The 21,742-nt window shown below is 42.3% G+C and overlaps 1 protein-coding gene across 1 annotated transcript in view; it reads right to left on the bottom strand.

Annotated features, from left to right (window-relative positions):
* CTSO (cathepsin O) overlaps positions 1-21,742 on the bottom strand; it is a 65,239-nt gene that overhangs the window by 7,175 nt on the left and 36,322 nt on the right. The window contains exons 6-7 of the mRNA XM_030191609.1: positions 10,150-10,313; positions 7,725-7,817 (exon numbers count right to left, since the gene is read on the bottom strand). Coding sequence (XP_030047469.1) covers positions 7,725-7,817; positions 10,150-10,313 — 257 coding nt within the window. The remainder of the gene's footprint in view (positions 1-7,724; positions 7,818-10,149; positions 10,314-21,742) is intronic.

Raw genomic sequence — 21,742 nt, 5'->3', positions numbered from 1 at the left:
TTTTATCTCGCTGCACCTCATGCCTGGAATAGACTTCCCGAGCCTGTACGTCTAGCCCCATCTTTGGCCGTTTTCAAATCCAGGCTAAAAGCCCACCACTTTAACGCTGCTTTTGAGTCCTAACCACTACTCACTTGCCCTGTACCCTTTTATCCCCACCTTTAATTCCCTTACCTCTTAGTTGTTCTGTCTGTTTGCCTGTCCTATTTAGATTGTGAGCTCTTTGAGCAGGGACTGTCTTTTCATGTATGGTGTACAGCGCTGCATATGCTTTGTAGCGCTATAGAAGTGATAAGCAGTAGTAGTAGTAATTACATCCTCCAGGTTTACAGAGAATTCATTAAGTTTCTACGACTCGTCAGCTTCGAATACCATTTCTGGCACCGGTATCCCACCAAAATCTTCCTCAGTGAAGACCGAAGTAAAAAATTCATTTAATCTCTCCGCATTTGTCTTCCCCGATCGCCCCTTTTACTCCTCGGTCATCTAGTGGTCCAACCGATTATTTTGCCGGCTTCTAATATACCTAAAAAACATTTTACTATGTGTTTTTGCCTCTGACACAATCTTTTTTTCGAAGTACCTCTTAGCCTTTCTTATCAGCGCTTTGCATTTAATTTGACATTCCATATGCTGTTTCTTATTATTTTCAGTCGGTTCCTTCTTCCATTTTCTGAAGGATTTTCTTTTAGCTCTAATAGTTTCCTTCACCTCACTTTTTAACCACGCCAGCTCTCGTTTGGTCTTCCATCCTCCTTTTTTAATACGCGGAATATATTTGGCCTGGGCTTCCAGGATGGTATTTTTGAACAGCATCCACGCCTGATGTAAATTTTTGACCCTTGCAGCCGTACCTCTAAGTTTGTTTTCACCGTTCTTCTCATTTTATCATAGTCTCCTTTTTTAAAGTCAAATGGAAACGTATTTGATTTCCTATGTATACTTACTTCAAAGCTAATATAAAATCTTATCACATTATGATCACTGTTATCAAGCGGCCCCAGCACCATTACCTCCCGCACCAGATCACTAAGGACTAGGTCTAGAATTTTTCCTTCTCTCGTCAGCTCCAGTACCAGCTGCTCCATAAAGCTGTCCTTGCTTTCATCAAGGAATTTTACCTCCCTAGCGTGCCCCAATGTTACATTTACCCAGTCAATATCGGGGTAATTGAAATCACACATTATTATTGTGTTGCCCAGTTTGTTTGCGTCCCTAATTTCCTTTAACATTTCTGCATCCGTCTGTTCATCCTGGCTAGGCGGACGGCAGTACACTCCTATCACTATCCTTTTCCCCTTTATACATGGAATTTCAATCCACAGTGATTCCAAGATGTGTTTTGTTTCCTGCAGAATTTTCAATCTATTTGATTCAAGGCTCTCCTTAATATACAATGCTACCCCCTCCACCAATTCGATCCACCCTATCACTACGATATAATTTGTACCCCAATATGACAGTGTCCCACTGGTTATCTTCCTTCCACCAGGTCTCAGAGATGCCTATTATATCTAATTTTTCATTTAGTGGAATATATTTTAACTCTCCCATCTTATTTCTTAGGCTCCTGGCATTCGCATATAGACGTTTCAAACTATGTTTGTTGTTCCTATTTACATCATGCTTAGTACTTGACAGTATTAATTTGCAATCTTTTGTCTGATTTTTATTTAAGGACACGATCTACTACGGTCTCTTTTGCAACCTCACTATCAGGATACCCTGTGTTCCCTGTTTTGGTGTTATCTTTGAAAGATACCTTATCCCGAACCATACACTGTCAGCCTTCCCCTCCCCCCCTCCCCCCCCCCCCCCCGGTTTCTAGTTTAAAAGCTGCTCTATCTCCTTTTTAAATGCTGATGCCAGCAGCCTGGTCCCATCCTTTCGGAATAGGCTCCTCCTTCCCCAGAATGTTGCCCAGTTCCTAACAAATCTAAAACCCTCCTCCCTGCACCATCGTCTCATCCACACATTGAGACTGCGGAGCTCTGCCTTTCTCTTGGGCCCTGTGCGTTGTGATATTACTCCTTACCCCTCCTGCCCTTCCACTCTTCAGAGTGAACAGGAAACCAGTGTATTAAACTCTGAAACTTGATATCAGACAGGGTAATGATGGACATTCAAAGGAAAACACAGGACAACCATATTAACTCTGGTTTAGTAATAATATATAAAATTAAAATTGCTAATAAAAACAAAGTGTAAAAAAATTCTCAACTTAAATATGTATACAAAAATAAGGGGTAGGGGAAGCACAAAAGAAAGTATTTACAAAAAAACAGAGAGGGCTGGGGAAGGGGGATGGAACAATGTGGTTAAAAAGGAATGGAGGGAGGCTTCAGAAGCAGCCTAAGGGTCCTGAGGGGGATCAGGCCCTAGGATCCCAGAATGCTTAAGGGCAGATAATATCTTCCCTTGAGCACGCTCAATCTTGAACAGAATAGCTTTTAGGGTCTTTTGTTGCAGGTCAATGGCCTCAAGCATTAGCCCCATCCTCTCCATCACAGCTTTAGTTCCAGTGGCAGATGCAGGGCAAGGTGTGACTGTACCTGCAGCTAGTGCTGCGGCTGTACCTGCAACTACAGTTGCAGCTGCCCCTGGAACTGCTAGAGCCTCAGCTCTCTGTGTTGGGACAGATGGGGGAAAGGTGTAGGAAGCCACTGTCCTGTCCCTCAGAGATTATAAGCCCTCCTAAGGCTAGTCCTGCTGCTCCTGGGGGTCCAGGGTAGGCAGGTAGGGGGGATGCTGTTGTGCTGTGGAGGCTGCTGCTGCTGCTGTTTGCAGATCATCCTCCACCGCCTCTTTCTCCTCTTCTTTTTCTTCCTCTTTCCCCTTACTAAAGGCCGCTGGGCCTGGCCTGCAGCAGCAGGTCTAAGGGGTGTTGCAGTTGGTGGATGAGCTACAAAGGTGGGAAACAGACACTGGATACAGTCATGCTCTCCAATCAGCGGCACATTTGATCATTACATATTCTAAGATGTGCATTGTGTTTGAGAGTTGACCGTGGAATATGAGATTAGGGGTGAACCTTTGCCTATTGGTTATACATTGCCACCTATACTCTGTGCCAGTATTTATTTTATTTAAAAATGTTATAAAATTAATACACAGAAAACAGAAGTGATCCCACTGAACATATATGCTTCCCCTGATATTGCTTCATCCTTTAATTTAATTTGGTCATCTAAAAGTATCAAATATTTAGGTTTAGACTTATGCACCACCTTAGAAGGTACTACAGACCTAAATTCAAAAAAATTTACAATATTAAAGACCTTATTAGTTCATGGAACCCTTTACATTTATCATGGTGGAGTAAATTAGAATGCTCATGCTAAAGATAAAATTTTGAGTATGCTACCTGCTCTATTTCCAGTTCTGTTTCATAAACAAATTGACAACATGCTCACTCAATTCTTATGGAACTCAAAACCATCGAAAATAGCATTAAAAATCTTAAGAAATCCAATAGACTCTGATGGTGTAGTATTCCCAGATTTTCTTCCCTATCACAAATCCTTTATATCAAAACAATCTTGTTATTGGTTAAGAGATGATTTAACTTATTCACCAGTATGGCTAGATTTAGAAAAAGAGTTTGAATTATCATTAGCAGACAAACGTGCTACAACTATCCATGTCTCAAAAAATTGGTCTACTTAAGACAAATACATATCTAAGTATCCATAATGGTGGCTATAGTAATCCTATGCAATTTCTGTATTTCCTATGTCTTAAAAACTCATGACTTTATGTACTTAGTCAATGTTATACTGTTATTGTATTGTTATTAAAACACACAATAAAATATCCTGGATTAAAAAAAAAAAAAACATAACCCACACCATCTACCATTCTGGGAGGTTCGCAATATCAACATAATAACTAAAATAGACATATTAACAGTACATAATAAATAAAATCATTACAAAGCAAAATCAAAACTCATCAAAAGCCTGTTGGTAAAAGAAGGCTTTTAACTGTTTCCTGAAGGTTACCTGTACCCACATAGCTGCCACAGAAATGAATGAGAAGTGGATAAGGGCATCTGATACTGCAGTGTTACCTACCTGTGCCTGCAGCTGATGTCTGACTCCCACCCCTCCCCCCGCAGATATTCCACCTTATGCTGCTGCAAGTAATGGGCCCGTTTCCTCAAATCCTCAGTTGGTATGGAGACAAGGGGAAAGTAGGGAGAGATAAAGGGAGCATGAGTGGCAGGTACATGACAGATGTTTCACAATGCTACCTTGCTATTTGCAATGATCTTTAAAGATTGATAAGCATGGCTTTAAACATTTATATGATTCAAGAGGATGATGAAAACAAAATGGCAGACCTTCCTTCCTCTTCCCCCCCACCCCCCCCACGTATCCAGAGCTTGAAGGTAACAGTAGCAGCAATCAGCACAGAGCCCTACATGCCAGTTCTTTAGGGTGGGAGGAAATAAGGGAAATGGAAAAACTGTGGACTAAACTGTAAAGGGCTTCAAAAAGAACAACAGATCTTTGTGTAAGAAAAGGAAATAAAAACAAGAGGGAAAGGAAAGCAAAATGGTTCTTGTAAGAGGAGGGGGGAATGGAGCCAGTGACCCTCCTCTACACTCACAAATATACCCACCCTCGTGGGAGAAGTGGCTGCAAAAATACAGGCAAAACTGCTAGTATTCACAAAATATAAAAGATTGCAAAAAGAATGATACAGAAGAGAATACCAGACAAAACTGAAAGACAAAGAGAGAAATCAGGATGGCAAAAGCATATCCAGAAATAAAAATGGTTTAAAAAGTGAGGTGACAAGATTTTTTTCAGATACGTTAGGCAGAAGAAGGCCAGAGATGGAATTGCAAGACTCAAAGATTCTAACGAACAATGCGTGATGATGAGGCACCACTTCGCATACCGTGTTCAGTTTTGGAGGCCATATGAAAAGATGTGAAATAGTTCAGAGGAGGGAAGCCAAAATGGTATAGGGTCTGCACCTGAATATGTATACTGTAGAGGAGAGTGATGTGATACAAACATTTAAATACTTGAAAGCTAATAACAAGCAAACAAATCATTACCAAAGCCGGGAAGCTATAGAACTAGAGGAAATGAAAATGCAAGAAGGTAAATTTAAGAGTAACACCAGAAAATATATTTTCATGGACAGGGTGGTGAATGCTTGGAATGCCCTCCTGGTGGAAGTGGTTGGCGGGGCTGGTGCTAGAGGGTGGCAAACAGGGCAATTGCCCTGGGCCCCCATGCCACAAGGGGCCCCAAACCTGTCTGAAGTTGAAGGAGGCACAGCCTGCAAGTGTGTTATGGGGCCCTCTCCCAATTTTTTGCCATGGGCTCCTGAATGTCTAACTCCAGCTCTGGTGGTTGGGACAAAAACAGTGATGGAATTCAAAAAGGCATGAGATTAACACAGAAGATCGCTACCTAGCAAGAGGATGGGATCAAAGCAAAACAAATGACATAGAGGGGTTTAACCTGCAGGGAAGCTGCATATGCAATCCTAAAATACGGCATACAGGAGGTAACCTGCGTGCTCTGCACAGAGAATCAGGTATGACTCTAGCCACCTTGCTGTGCAGACTAGATGGACCATGTCAGTCTTTATCTGCCATCTACTACTATGTTACTTTATTATTTCCAGATCAGACATATGTGGCAATAGTAATCTTACACTGTGAAATTAACATGCTACATTCCTGATGGATTGGTACAGATGCTTGGCAGATTGTACTGTGGAGAGGAGATGGTAGCCTAGTGGTTAGACCAGTGGAGTTGACGTTTTGCCAGGAACTGAAGTCAGGCTTACCGGTCTAATTTTTCACGTATAATGAACCTCCCTTGGGGAAGGATGCCCCAATGGTTGTCAGTCTCTGCCAGGCCCTCCTATATTATAGATAGGACCTACTGTTGTGACCAGGAATAAGAAGAAGCCTTTTCGGCTTCTCTAGGATCACCCTGACCAACAGGAGGGTGTCAGTTTCTGAAAGATTTGGCTGCTTCGAGGGATGCCATTTCCCTACTGTCCCCACACAGATGACATTATCATGCATTATACGCCAATATCGGTACTGATCTGGGCACAGAAATATCGGTACGGACAAAATCTCTGCCAATTGATCAACGTGTGGTTTTCTTGTGCGGAAATGTGACCTAAGCGCTATTCTACAAACGGCGCTACAAGTTGAAACGTCATTTATAGAATTGCACTTAGCACACATTATTTTCAGCACCGATTTTTCAATGCCATATATAGAATTTGGGTCTGGGCCATGGCATGGGCAGAGAGTGGGCGTGGAAGGTTTTTGGCAGCTAACATGCTGCATTTATCATGCAGTACTTGCCAAACATGGAGTTAACACAGAACCGCTTACTGCCTCCTAAATAGCAGGTGTTAAGTACTCTGCGATAAGTGGGAGCAGGTTCTATCGTACGACTGGTAGCGCTATAGAAATGATTTGTAGTAGTAGTAACAGAAATATTAAGGCATAACCCTGCAATAGAAAATAGGTGCCAAATTACAGTTACAGAAGTGACGTAGCCACAGGGGGCCTTGGAAGCCTGGACCCCCAAGTTGGATTCAGGTCCCCCCAATGTGGTTATGGGCGGGGAACTGGGTATTCCGAAATGTACGTGCATAGTTTTTCTAATTGCCTCATCTATACTACAAGTAAAAAAAACAACAAAAGTGGAGAAACTAGATCCGCTATGAGGGTAAAGATAAAAAAACAAAAAAAAATAGCGTGATCAACATGACACTTCCAAGACACCGTGGAGGCGAGTAAGAGATAAAAAAAACTCAAAAGACTCACCTATACTACTCCATACCTCTGATCATTATTACCATTCCTCTCCATTACTATACCAGTCTGCGCTAAAGCAAATATGCTGTTAGCCAAGCAAACTTGTTATTTCCTTAGGCTGTACACCGTTTTAAACAGCTTTTATAAAAACACCTTGGTGAAGCGGTGCACAAATGATCTAAACCAAGTTTTTCAGGCTGCGAACAGGCCAGGTTTTCAGGATAAGTAATTTAATTTGGCATTTATAACCTGCTTTACCGACAAGTTCTAAGCAATTCACATTTAACAGTATGTTATCAAAAGATTAGCTAACATTAATAATAACTTACAGTGGAACTGTTCAGAAAACGGTAAGCAACATTACATTACATCTTACTAACTAGCTAGACATGGTTAAGGATAATTGCTTATGTAAGATCATACTTAATATGAAACTTGATAGTCTTTGGAATTCAGTCTATAATGTGGACCCTTCACCATTTTTATTAGGACAAGTCTTAGGTTCAATGTGAGTTCCATATCCGTAATAAACATGCATGACAATGATTGCATACAATGCAGTTGGTAGGTATTAAATTCGCTCTTAAGCGTATTGATTCGAGATAGCCTGAAAACCTGGCTTATTGACTTCCATCAAGTATTGAATTTGGACAAGCTAATCTGAATAAATAATAATATAATATTGCCCTGCTTTGGCAACTAAATAAATAGTAACTATAAAAAAAAAGCAGAGTTTACCACTCTATGAGCCATTTGCAATTTCTACTACTACATAAACTTTAAATTACTTAACCTTTGTCTAAAACTTAGATCTGTTTTGGCGTTTTCACAGATAGTTTCTTGTATCTATTTGTGCAGCACAGTGTACGTTTTAGTAGTGCTACAGAAATGATAAGAAATACTATAAGAGTTAACTTACCACAGACATTTTCTCCAATTTTAATATAGACATAGCCATCTATTCCCCATGTAGTACCCCATGAGTTCTGCACTATCCAGTAAGGAATATCCCCTGAAAAAAAAGAAAGTAAGTGTAAATTATATAAACATTTAAATATTATTATTTATAGTTGTACAGAAAAGAAGGTACTGGAATGGATTCACACACAAACTTGTACTATTGAGCATGAGACTGATATTCAGTGGCCTGATATCCAGACCTAAACCAGATAGTCAATGAAGTTAACTGGGTATGTCCAACTGCTGAATATAAACAAAGTTATCCAGATAAACTTATTGAGATAGCCTTAAGCAAGCTATTTGTGTGGCATGACTCATGGGGGTTATCACTAATTTAATACATTTTACCACAGTGATAGTTACCACGGACTTCACTAATATGTGGGCAACACCTAGGTTATAGGTGGCATACAAATTTTTTTAAATAAATACAATACTGACTCCCACTGTAAACATGAATTTGTGTTGCTGTAGCTGGGAACATGGCATATTTCTGGCTCCTAGAAAACAAATAGCAGTGTACAAAGTCAGGCCCATTATCATTTAAAGGGTCCAGTGGTATCCCAATGATCGTAAACACCTGCCAATTTTTCTTCCCCCAATAAACACCTCACTGGACTTGACGGGTTTGCAAATCCAAGCCTCCCACCTAGAATCCAGCTCCCTCAAAACAGATACCCCACCACCATAAACTCTCTCTCCAAACCCACAACAAGCAAAAAGCAGGAAAAACAGTTTATTTCAAAGTAAAGGTCTTCGTACAATGAAGTTCAGGAATCAATCTCTAAATACACAGGCAGCTGAATTATCCCTGAAAGAAAATACAAACTGGCCAGTCTGCACTCATGCCAACACACAGTGATGAAGGACAGCAACAGAAAGGAGAAAAAAAAAAAAACAATGGAAAGAGCTGCTTTAACTCCAGGCAACCTTCGTGGGGACGTCCTATGAGGACGCCCTCAGGAAAACTTGTTACATTTACCCAGTCAATATTGGGGTAATTGAAATCATCCATTATTATTGTGCTGCCCAGTTTTTATTTGCGTCCCTAATTTCCTTTAACATTGCTGCATCCGTCTGTTCATCCTGGCCAGGCAGACGGTAGTACACTCCTATCACTATCCTTTTCCCCTTTACACATGGAATTTCAAGAAGTGTTTTATTTCCTGCAGAATTTTCAATCTATTTGATTCAAGGCTCTCCTTAATATACAATGCTACGCCTCCACCAATTCGATCCACCCTATCACTATGATGTAATTTGTACCCCGGTATTTCAGAAAATGCTACCCTAGAGGTTCTGGATTTGAGCTTTCTACCTAAGAGCCTAAATTTGGCTTCCAGAACCTCTCTTCCACATTTTCCTGTCATTGGTACCCACATGTACCAAGACAGCTGGCTCCTTCCCAGCACTATCTAAAATCCTATCTAGGTGACGTGCGAGGTCTGCCACCTTTCGCACCAGGCGATCCTCATGTCCACCAGCCACCCAGCTATCTATATGTCTAATGATCGAATCACCAACTGTAACAGCTGTCCTAACTTTTCGCTCCCAGGCAGAACTTGGAGACATATCCTCGGTGCGAGAGGATAGTTCATCCCCTGGTGGGCAGGTCCTGGCTACAGGAGTGCTTCCTACTTCACCAGGGTGATGCTCTCCTTCTAGGAGACCTCCCTCCTCCAAGGTAGCACAGGGGCTACCAGACTGGAGGTGGGACTTCTCTACAACATCCCTATAGGTCTCCTCTATTCACCCCTCAGTTCCACCAAGTCTGCTACTCTAGCCTCAAGAGAACGGACACGTTCTGAGAGCTAGGAGCTCTTTGCATCGGGCACACACATATGACATCTCACCAACTGGGAGTTAATCATACATGTGACACTCAATGCAAAAGACTGGATAGCACCCCTCTCGCTGCTGGACTGCTGACTCTTAGTATTTTTGAGTTTTATCAATAATTTAAAACTTGCTACAGTAGTAAGAATATTAGCCTAATATAAAAATGTATTTTAGTTTATATAGTATATTTTATGATTTATTTAGTGTTTCCTTCTTAGATGGTAATGAGATGTATTTAAAACTCTGTATGAGCACTCCTTGCTTGTTACCCTAGGAGTGCTCTTACAGAGTTTGCTAAGGGAAAAATTCATAGAACATTATTAAAATGGACTTCATTTGAGCATTGAGCATAGCTCTGTCTGCCTCTGGGTAGTTTCTACCAGAAATTTCTAGAAAGTCTGGAACAAGTGAAATTAGCTCTCTCTTGTTAAGTAATTACACCTTCCTGAACACTACCAAAAGTTTTTTCCTTTTCATTTGTGAATACTACGAAATATGATAGAAAATAATGCTTAAAGACTTAATCAAACACAGCAATGGTTTACCTGTTGTATCAAAGCCTGTAATGAGAACTGCGTGATTTGCTTCTCCACTAGAGCAGTGATGCTGGATGATGCCACCAAGATAATCCTGCCAACTAACTGCATCCACTGTCACTGCCAAAGGGCCTAGATTAATAAGCTGCATCATCATTTGTTCTTCAGCGCCACTGAAAGTTTAAAGCAACAACACAGTTGAGTTATTAACCCTCAGATTCTATACAGCGTGCCTGGCGATCTGCACTGAAATTGGAACTGATTGTATAACAAGATAACAGCACTTAACAAGCAATAATGAGCACTAATTGGCACTGATTAGAACTTAGGCGCACAACTCGCTAAGCATATTCTGTAATGATGTGCGCCGAACTTCTAACGCACACAGGTAAAAAGGGGCATGGTTATGGGCATTTCGTGGGCGTTCTGAAGTTTACGCACCTAGTTATAGAATATGGCCCTAAGGAGGTAATTTCATAACTGTGTGCACCTATAAAAATATATCACACAACTGCAATACTCTCACTACCTATACTAATAGTAGGAAAAAAAATATTTGGGGGACCACCAGAAGATGTAGTCTCTGAAAAATAATTTCTCAAAGAACACCATAATTCCTCATAGGTTCATTTTTCTGTAAACCAGTTTGTTTGTTCTCTCTCTTTTTTTTTTTTAATAAAGTTGTTTCTCAGCACTTATGATTTTACTTCAAAACAATATTATAGAGTACTTAGCTTAGACAGCAGTCATTTAACCCCCAAGCATACTTTTTCCTCCTACTATTAGTATAGCTAGTGAAAGTATTGTGGTTGTGTGACAGTCTTGCATATCCTCTCACAATAATTTTGTATAACCATGCTGATAGTTCAAACCCATAAACATATATATGCATATTTTCCCTATGTAAGGAAAATATGCCCATACTTTCATTTTCAGAATGAAACTATGGACATATTTCTGCTTTGAAAATTACCCCCAAAAAAGTCTATGCTTACAGGTACAATAGGCTCTTTAGCATGCACAGCATTTTGAGTTATTCTGGGTCTGTTTGCACTTACCGTATTTTTCGGACTATAAGACGCACTTTTTTCCCCCAAAATTTGGGAGGAAAATGGGGGGTGCGTCTTATAGTCCGAAGGTAGCGATTTCCCTCCCTCCCGCCCTCCCCCCGAGTTCGAGATCGCCCGCCCGCCCTCCCCCCGGCCCTGTCACCACTTCTCCCTACTCACGTCACGCGATCTTCCCTGGTGGTCTAGTGACGTCGGGGCAGGAAAGAGCCCCCTCTTTCCTGCCCAGCGCGCTGCTCTCCGTCCTCCTGTATGCAGCCTGACAGTCTCGGCGAGATTCAAAATGGCCGCCGAGACTTCAATTCTCGGCAGCCATTTTGAATCTCGCCGAGACCGTCAGGCAGCATACAGGAGGACGGAGAGCAGCGCGCTGGGCAGGAAAGAGGGTGCTCTTTCCTGCCCCGACGTCATTAGACCACCAGGGAAGATCGCGTGACGTGAGTAGGGAGAAATGGTGACAGGGCTGGGGGGAGGGTGATCCCGAACTCGGACAAGACGCACCGGAGCACCTAGGTTTTAGAGGAGGGAAAAAGGAAAATTTTTTTTTCCTATTTCCCTCCTCTAAAACCTAGGTGTGTCTTATGGTCCGGTGCGTCTTATAGTCCGAAAAATACGGTAAATACATATATATGCAATTACATTAATATTCTGAAAAGGAAAGCAGACACCTTCTTTACTTATAGAATAAGCTCTACATAATTACCTTCTAGGCACCTAAATATAGGTGATCCCTTTATAGAATTGCCCTCAAGGGTTTTTGTGGCTCTCCAACGGCAGGCAGTGGGGGATAGCCACATAGATACACAAACAGCTCTCATTTGAGGTACGCAAAGAGGGGAGATATATGATGGCTATAGGAAATGCTGTATAATAAAACAGCTTCTTATTTGTAGCATTTATGGCCCCAATGTATATAATCATAAGTTGTATAGGGGAGTGCAGCCCAAAACTTTTAATGTTTTGTTTCCCATATTTAATGGAAAATTTTGTTTGTTCATTTGACTTTTTTATTTCCATTATGGAGCAATATCATTAGTGCTGTGCATACTTTCAACAGATTACCTTTCACAAACAGCGTGTGGTTTTCAGAAGAGGGTACACTTTTTCAGAAGAGTGTGTGTGTGTGTATATGTATATATTATATTATATTATATTATATACATACACATTTTATTTATTTATAACTTTATTTATGAAAAATAACAAGAACAACAAAGTTAGGCAAACACAGCAGTGTACACAGGTATAGAAAAAAAATCCAGCAAAACCTTTCTAATCCAGCCTAACCCCCCCATCCCTCCCAAGAACAGCTAGGCCCAGATTCCCCGTATACTAGGTCAAAAAAAAAAAAAAAACATACAAAAAGCTCTAAAACCATTCCCAGGAGAAACCCCGAGCGCTGAATAAAACCCAGAATATATTAGGAGCCCAACCTCCCAGTTGAGCGCCACTGATGACAAGAATCCCATCTCTTTCTTTGTTTGTGCAGCGCTGCGTACGCCTTGTAGCGCTATAGAAATGCTAAATAGTAGTAGTAGTATAGAAAGAAAGCATGTGACCATGCTGTATAGCAGTAAGTTTAGTCATCTGATAAATATAATCCAGTACCCTGTCCAATGGGGGAGCAGGTAGCCGTTTCCAAGCGGCAGCCAATAGTAGTTTGCCTGCTGTGAAAAGGCTTGCGACAAATTTATGTTCCTTCTTCTTGACTCCAAGAGGCTTAAAATGGAGCAGACAGTAATTCACCTGAATAGGACAGGCTATATGAAGGATCTGTTGTAAGTTATGTAGTACAGCAGTCCAAAAAGGTTGTATCACTGTACACGACCACCAAATATGATACATATCCTCTTGGTGTCCACATTGTCTCCAGCAATTCCACCTTAAATATCCTGGCAAGTTGGGAAGGGGTATAATACCAAAGATACAAAAGTTTATAACCATTCTCCATTAAGCTTCTGGCAATTGAAACCTTTAATAAGTACTGAAAAGTAATTTACCGTTGTCCAACAGTCCACTGTTTACCCAAATCTACTTCCCATTTAGATATATAAGATTGTATGAGACAGATGAGAGGAGTAAGGCCTTACATAAATGTGTGATACCACCCTTAGTCCCACCTCCCCTCACAGCCCATTCCAAATGAGTCTCCTCTAGCCCTAATTCCCCACGGGCTCTGTGGATAATGAAATCTTGTAATTGCCAACAGTGAAACCGATCAGCCTCGGAAAGCCCATATTCATCTTGCAAGTCTGAAAAGGGAACTAATTCCTCCTCTTTCCAAACTTGATCTAAAGTATGTAATACCTGATGCTCCCAACGCTGGTAAGCAAAATCCGGGCAGACCGGGCAGAAAGCCCAGAGCCTGACAGATTGCCATCTGAAGAAAATATTTACGCTCAGGGAAAACATGATCCCAAATTCCACACCATGTGTGGAGAGGGAAACAAAGGCTCATGGGAAGGGACTGTAGCAGAACCACCAGTTGTCTCCTAGGAAGCCAGACTACTGCCCATAGCGGGATTCCCCCACCTAGGACTAATCAAATTGCATCCAGGCCTTGCGAGACCAAGAGCGTCACTCGCCCAAGATACGAAGTTGAGCTGCTTGGAAATATTATGGACCTCCATACTTCCCTTAGCTTTGGGTTGATATAAAATAGAGCGATGGAACCTCAGGGGACATCGCCTCCAGATGTAGAGAAAAGCCCACCTACGCAATCTAGTAAAAAACACCTCTAGGAGAGAGAGAGGAAGGGCAAGAAATAAATACAATAACTTTGGTAAAAGCATCATTTTAAGCGCTAAAACAGAGACCAAGGCCAAGCACCAGGAGTACAGAAATTCAGACAGGTGCACCAGACCATTAAAAATGCGAAGTAAACTGGGGCAAGAAGTTTACCAAAACACCTATAAAATCTGTTCAAGAACCCATCACAGCCAAGGAGAAGATAAGGCTTGCACCTCCACAGGAGAAAATCTTGGCAAAGGAGGCCTAGACCAGGTAGCGATTGATATCCTCCTCAGTAGGAGATATATCAGGCGTAAAACAGTTGGGAATAATATTGTAAAATTACTGCATGGATAGGCTCAGTATCCGTACATATAGAGCCAGTCTCCTCCTGTATAGTAAGAATAACATTTCTCATTTTTTGCCGTTGTAATTTAGAAGCCAATAAATGACTGACCTTATTCCCAAATTCAAAATACGACTGACGCACCCTTTGGAGGTTCTCTGCAATATCCGCCAATCACAACTGCTGTAACTCCAATTGCAGCTGATGAATAAATCCTGTATACTTGGGACAAGTCTCTTGTTTGGCACTCTGTTCCAACTTATGGAGATGATTAAGCAAGGCTGTTTCCTTCTGGGCTTCAGTTTTGTTAATATAAGACTAAAGTGAAATAAGTTTTCCCCTAAGAACAGTTTTAGCCCCTCCCACAAAATATCAGGTATTACCTCCCCTGTATCATTAAACTGTAAATACTCTAAAATGTCTTTTTCTAATTGTTGCATAAGGTCTGTATTTCTAAGGACAGCATCACTAATTTGCCAATATGTAAGCCCCACCTTATCCTTGACCTGATCCATACTAAGAAGCAAAAGGGCATGGTCCGACCAGGTATATGGTAAAATGGAAGAGTACACCCTCTGAAATACAGAGGGATGACCAAACCAATAATCTATCCAGGAATATGTCCCGTGGACATGGGAAAAATAAGTATAATCTCACTGAGAGGGATAGAGCCGTCAAATATCTATTAAATCCCAGTGAGCCAAAAAACCCTGAAAAGAAGCCTTAGCCCCCTGGGCATATTGTACTCCCCCCACCAAGTTGTCCAGAGTAGGAACCACGGTCAAATTAAAATCCCCTCCCATCAAAATATCTCCTTCTAAATATGTGAGGAGAAGCTTAGAGAGATCATCCCAAAGCCCCAAGGAGACTCATTAGATGCATAGATACTCAATAAATTATGTCCCAGTCCCTAGCTGCAAAACAATTAGGAGATATCAACCACCCTGATCTCTAATAATTTTTTTAATATCCCACCTGTGAGAGGATGAAAAAGCCACCAACACTCCACATGTTTTGTTACGCAGCTTATTTTAGGAAAATAAATCTGAGGATACTTTTTTTTTAAATGCAGAGGTATTGTGGAGGAGTAGCCTAGTGGTTAGTGCAGCGGACTTTGATCCTGGGGAACTGGGTTCGATTCCCACTGCAGCTCCTTGTGACTGTGGGCAAGTCACTTAACCCTCCATTGCCCCAGGTATAAAATAAGTACCTATATATATGTAAACCGCTTTGAATGTAGTTGCAAAATACCACAGAAAGGTGGTATATCAATTCCCATTTCCCCCCTTTCATGACACGTGAACAGATGTGTCTCCTGTACCAGGGCCACATCCGCCCTCAGGCACACCAATTTTTTTAAACATAAGTTGACGTTTCTGTGGAGAGTTCAATCTCTCACATTAAGGGTGACACACTGAAACTGAGCCACGTAACCCATATAGAGCCCAGCTGTGCACCCAGAATCCCTTCCTCCATCCCCCTCCCAAAATCCATTTAAAAACTATGCTCATTCATAAGGAATGATGCACCCCTGGAGAAAGAATGTTGTCCTGCAACCCGTATTATTCATTTCTAAGAGGCAGCGCTGCAAATTAACTTGAATAAACCATCAGGTAGTTCTAAAAACATGCAGTACCCAAGTACAAACCATTGTAAACAGTAAAATCAAACAGATTTCTCACCTGTCCCATATGACAGTAGAAAATAGTACATTAGTTATACAGGGTGTCATGCAACTAGAAGCAGCTATATCCAACCCTGGAAACCAAAGCCCATATCAGCACCCCAAGTCATGTTACCCGCTTGTCCATGAGTGTGGTATCTGATCGCTGGCATTTAAGACGTTTACTGTAGGGGACGCTCTGCCACTATTTAGGGGGTCACCCTAGGCCCTAGAGATTCCTTAGAGAGAGCACATGAATAAGGGGGTCTCCACCAATTCCAGAAAAAGCTCACGCCCCTCTAGCAAAGAGCGCTGTCAGGATTGCTGGAAGTCAAAATTATTGCTGGGCATACTTATATTAATAGGAAACCAGCTTGACATAATATTAAACCAGCTTCTGACCTCTGAGAACTTCCCCCTCCCCTTCAGGAATCAGAGGATGGAAAAATGGAACAAATGGTGTTGAGGGGCCTGCTAGCCCTGTGTTTAATTACTCTTGATCAGCATACCTTTTGTTCCATCTGGGAGCAGAGCTCTCTTTGAGAACAAAGGAGGCCAGACATAGAGGCTCCATAGCTTGGGACTTCAAAAAGGACAACCTGTGAAATTGCTCACCTCTCCTGGCTTCAAAGAAAGCAAACGGAGTTTGGCTAGGAAGAAAGATAAGTTTTGATCTTTTTTCTGTTCTTGAGGTATAAAAACAGAGCACATGCTCAGGGCTCACTCTCTGTCCAGGGCACTTCTCTCTGCCCGGGGACACTTCTTGCTCTGTCTCTCGGCAGCAGAGCACAGGCCTTTGTTTCTTCTTTTTCTTTCTCTGCACATCTCCATCTTTGGCCAACAGAACACAGGGCTCTGGTGGCTGGCAACTTCTCTCTCTTCCTTTCTCTCTGCTCACATATATACCTCTTGCACCACAACCCCAAGGCTTCTCTCTTCCAAAAACCCTATCCTTTCTTTCTCGCTCTAAACACACACCCAGAGACAGCTTGTACCATTTATCTTTACTGTGCTGTGAGCCTATACATATCTGCAAATATAATATACTTTACATGTCCAAACCCGTGTGGATTGTGCATTCTTTGAGAACCCACTGCCTCTGTGAACTGGACCCGGGACCAACCCTAGACAACGATTGCTGACAAGCGCACTTAATGCAGTTAACTTCAGTATAAAACAGTAAAGCAGAGGGACGTTTCCATCGATAGCAGATGTCGTGAGAGCACAAATATTGCATTAATGGCCGCAGATCCATCCTCCACTGAAGGGTTGCCCCTGTGAGATCCTGATAAATTTCGACCTGATAGGAGTCCCAGGTAACTCAGACCTGAGAACGGACCTTATGCAGAACTCGCAGAAACAAGCAATGATGCCTTTAGGCCGGTTGTTTTGTGGGGCTCCTAAGGCTCTATGGGCTCGCTGCAAATGAATCTGCTCCAGCTAAGCAAAGTGCCAACAATATTTTGTACCACTTCCTCACAGTTATTATAAGCCTGAGTCTCTGGAATACCATGGAATTGCAGATTATGGTGGCGACTCAAGTTCTCCAAATGCTCTAATTTGTCAAAGATCAGCCAGGAACTGGCTTTTGTGTACAGAAAGTTCTTTTCCATGGCTCCCAATGCCTCTTCATGCTCATCGAGCCGCTGTTTTGTATCCTCAACCCTATGGCCAAGTTCTTTGATTTCACCCCGCAAGTCTGCCCCAAGGACCTCCAACTCATCATGGACCGCTTTAAGGTCAGATTTGATCTCTTTCAACCATGAGCGGATCTCAGGTAATGGGTCAGGATCCAGCGCCTCGGAATATCATGCAAAGTAAAACGCTCTCCCTGAGACGGTAAGAGATCCAGAGAGCCTGGTGCGGATAAAGTGTGGCTTGCTCCTGCCATGCGGTTTGTTGGTTTCCTCCATGTATAGGAAAACCCGGTAAGATCTAGCGATCGAGTTTTAGCGCTGATCCAGGAATCAAAACAGATCAATTCCAGCAAATATTATCACAAACCCAAGAAGGATCACCCCAGATCACTGTGCCATTGCTTAATTTAGCTGTGGGGTTGCTCGGAGCAAAGCCCTCAGGCTGCCATTATGCTCAATTATTATATTAAATATTAGGCTTAGAAAGAAGAGCAACATTCAACTATATGTGAATACAAATTACATAAATGGGGTGACTGTTAGCAAAGGTTAGGCGCAGAATTCTATACAATTTTAAATGAAATAGTAGCAATGCTACTAAGCAAGTAACTGGCCAGTTTCAGCGATAGCATACCATGGAGGATATGCCTAATCAGATTCATATAGTGGTCTTTCCTCAATCTGGAAAAGAACCTGGAACAACTGGAGTCCTGCAGACTTACCTCCTTGCTAAACAAAGACATCAAAAAAGTTGCAAATGTGCTGGCCCAGCAGTCAGTGTGATACGCCCAGATTTAATACAGAAAGATATAATGGGTTTTGTGCAAGGGAGAACCACCACTCAATAAGGCTAATGAAAACTTTGGCAGCAATATGGAGATGGAAGGGCGTGCGACTTGTGGTTGGTTACAGGATTTCACAGACACTGGCAGACAAAAGGGTATGAGTAAACAGAAGAATTCTTTATTACTGTGTTCTAACATACCAAAGATTGTTGCATCACAACTTAGTGCAGTACTATCAGTGTTCTTGTCAAAGTGTAAGGAAGCAGTCTTACTAGGACTGGCTTCTTTCACACCCCAAATACGTTACTGTTCCAAACACAGTCCAACACAGGCTTGATTTCAGGCTGGACATACAACATACGAGTCTTCAAGGTAATTTCTGAAACTTCCTACTTTGTCTTTCCCACATGGACTCTGGAGATATTAGCTTAAGGGCCACTCTGCTTCCCTGAACCTCCCACAGATACTATAGCCCAGTCAACTTGTTGGGAGGATTCCTTCTCTCACAGCCTTCCTCCAGGAGACCTCTTGACTCGGGGTCTCCCTGATTCTACAATCTCTCAGGGCATTTAACCTTCCTTCCCTCTGAGACTCGTCCTTTTACTCAGGACATGCTTTGACAGCTTAGCTCCACCTGCTTTCAGGCAGCTAAATTGCATCCTTTTACCGCCACCTGCTGAAAGGCGGTTAATCTGCACCTTCAGTGAGGGAGTGTTCCTAGGGACACCTGCCACTATACCACTCACTCCCTCACAAAGGGTTTGGAGAGAGAAGCACTGAGCATTTGATAAAGTGTCATGGGACTATTTAACATGATTTAGAATTCAGTGACCCTTTGCACAACAAATCCAGATATTATACAGCACTCCCACAGTGCAACTGATCATTAACGGGGATGGGTCAGAGGTGGTTACTGTACAGAAAGGCACCAGGCAGGAGTATCTGCTCTCTCTATTATTATTCATGCTTTCACTAGAACCCCTAGCCTTTAAAAAAAAAAAAAAAAAAAGACTGCCCCCCTCCCCCTCCAAATGCAGGGAATATGGGTAGGAGAGAGTGATTATCGTATTTATCTTTTTGGAGATGACATGTTGCTTTTTTGGGGGCAAGTGACGGACAGCATGGAAAACAAAGCAAATAATACAGTGCTTTTGGTAGCTTCATAGAGTTGCAAATTAACCTTATCAAATGTTGAGAAATGCTATGCAAAGAAGATTAGGAGGAAGAATCTCCTTACAACAAGTAGGAAATAGCTTTAAATATTTGGGAAACATTATTTACAGCTAGATCAAGTGTTTTAAAGGAAAAACACCATGAAAAAGTCAGAACAAATTAAACAGTTATGTCACAAATGGAAGGTTCTTCAATTGTTCTTATACGGTCAAACATATCCCCAGGCTACGTTACCCACTTCAGACAATACCTATTTGGATAAAGTAAAAAATGAGATGAAGTACAAGTGTTACTAGTAGCTATATTTGTTGGTGGGGTAAAAATAAGCGGTTTAAATTAACCCTAAATATGATATGCCTTGTTTCTTGTGTTATATGCAAGTTTGCAGATAACTGAGGCTTTCAGGCTTATTTTCGAAAAAGAAAGGGCGCCCATCTTTTGACACAAATCGGGAGATGGGCGTCCTTCTCCCAGGGTCGCCCAAATCGGCATAATCGAAAGTCGATTTTGGGCGTCCTCAACTACTTTCCGTCGCGGGGACGACCAAAGTTCACTGGGGCGTGTCGGAAGCATAGCGAAGGCGGGACTGGGGGCGTGCCTAACACATGGGCGTCCTCGACCGATAATGGGGAAAAGAAGGACGTCCCTGACGAGCACTTTGGCGACTTTACCTGATCCATTTTTTGTTACTACCAAGCCTCAAAAAGGTGCCCGAACCGACCAGATGACCACCGGAGGGAATCGGGGATGACCTCCCCTTACTCCCCCAGTGGTCACCAGCCCCCTCCCACCCTAAAAAAAAAACCTTTTTAAATATTTTATTCCAGCCTCAAATGTCATACTCAGCTCCATGACAGCAGTATGCAGGTCCCTGGAGCAGTTTTAGTGGGTGCAGTGCATTTCAGGCAGGCAGGCCCAGGACCACCCCTCCCCTACCTGTTACACTTGTGGTAGTAAATGTGAGCCGTTCAAAACCCACCAGAAACCCACTGTACCCACATGTAGGTGCCTCCCTTCACCCCTTAGGGCTATGGTAGTGGTGTACAGTTGTTGGGAGTGGGTTTTTTTTTTGGGGGGGGGGGGGTTGGGGGGCTCAGCACACAAGGTAAGGGAGCTATGCACCTGGGAGCAATTTCTGAAGTCCACTGCAGTGCCCCCTAGAGTGCCCAGTTGGTGTCCTGGCATGTGAGGGGGACCAGTGCACTACGAATGCTGGCTCCTCCCATGAACAAATGGCTTGGATTTGGTCGTTTCTGAGATGGGCGTCCTCGGTTTCCATTATCGCCGAAAATCAGGGACGACCATCTCTAAGGTACTACTTATTTCTATAGCGCTACTAGACGTACGCAGCACTGTACACTTGAACTTGAAGAGACAGTCCCTGCTCGACAGAGCTTACAATCTAATTAGGACAAACAGGACAAACAAGAGATAAGGGAATATTAAGGTGAGGATGATAAAATAAGGGTTCTGAACAAGTGAATAAGGGTTAGGAGTTAAAAGCAGCATCAAAAAGGTGGGCTTTTAGTTTAGATTTGAAGACGGCCAGAGATAGAGCTTGACCAAAATTTTGCGATTTGGGCGTCCCCGACCGTATTATCGAAACGAAAGATGGACACCCATCTTGTTTCGATACTATGGGTTTCCCTGCCCCTTCGCCGGGACGTCCTCAGGAAAACTTGGGCGCCACTTTCGATTATGCCCCTCCACATCTTGCGATATGTGTGAAATACTAACTAGAACCTTAAGCAGCAGGGACTGTTCATCCCTGCAACATAAAAATAGTATGTGATGCAATGTTTTTTTATTTGCTTTGAATATTTGTTCTAGCACAGAGACAGTTTCACTGTTCTGTTCCATTTCCCTGCTAGTTGTACTTTAACATACAACAAAACAAAATAAAAAAAATCTGTAAATGTCTCTTTCCTCTTTAGCCCGAAGTTGATTCTTTTCCTCTGTTTCTTCAAGAAAAACAAAACGGAATCCATGAATGAGGGCCATTGAAGGGTTAGGGGCAGATAATCATGGGGTACTTCACCTGGAGTTCAGCAATGGTAAAGAGCCTGGAGCAATGAGCATTCTGTGTTAGGGACCCAAGGACAGCTTTCTGCAGGCCTGATGTATACCATAGAGGGGAGGGGATTCCTCTCACAGTTATTACAATTGTATTTTTATGCAACATTATATAATTCAAAAAATAT

The sequence above is a fragment of the Microcaecilia unicolor genome, chromosome 2, assembly GCF_901765095.1.
Source record: "Microcaecilia unicolor chromosome 2, aMicUni1.1, whole genome shotgun sequence".
NCBI lineage: Eukaryota > Metazoa > Chordata > Amphibia > Gymnophiona > Siphonopidae > Microcaecilia > Microcaecilia unicolor.
This window is presented reverse-complemented; position numbering and strand designations above follow the sequence as displayed.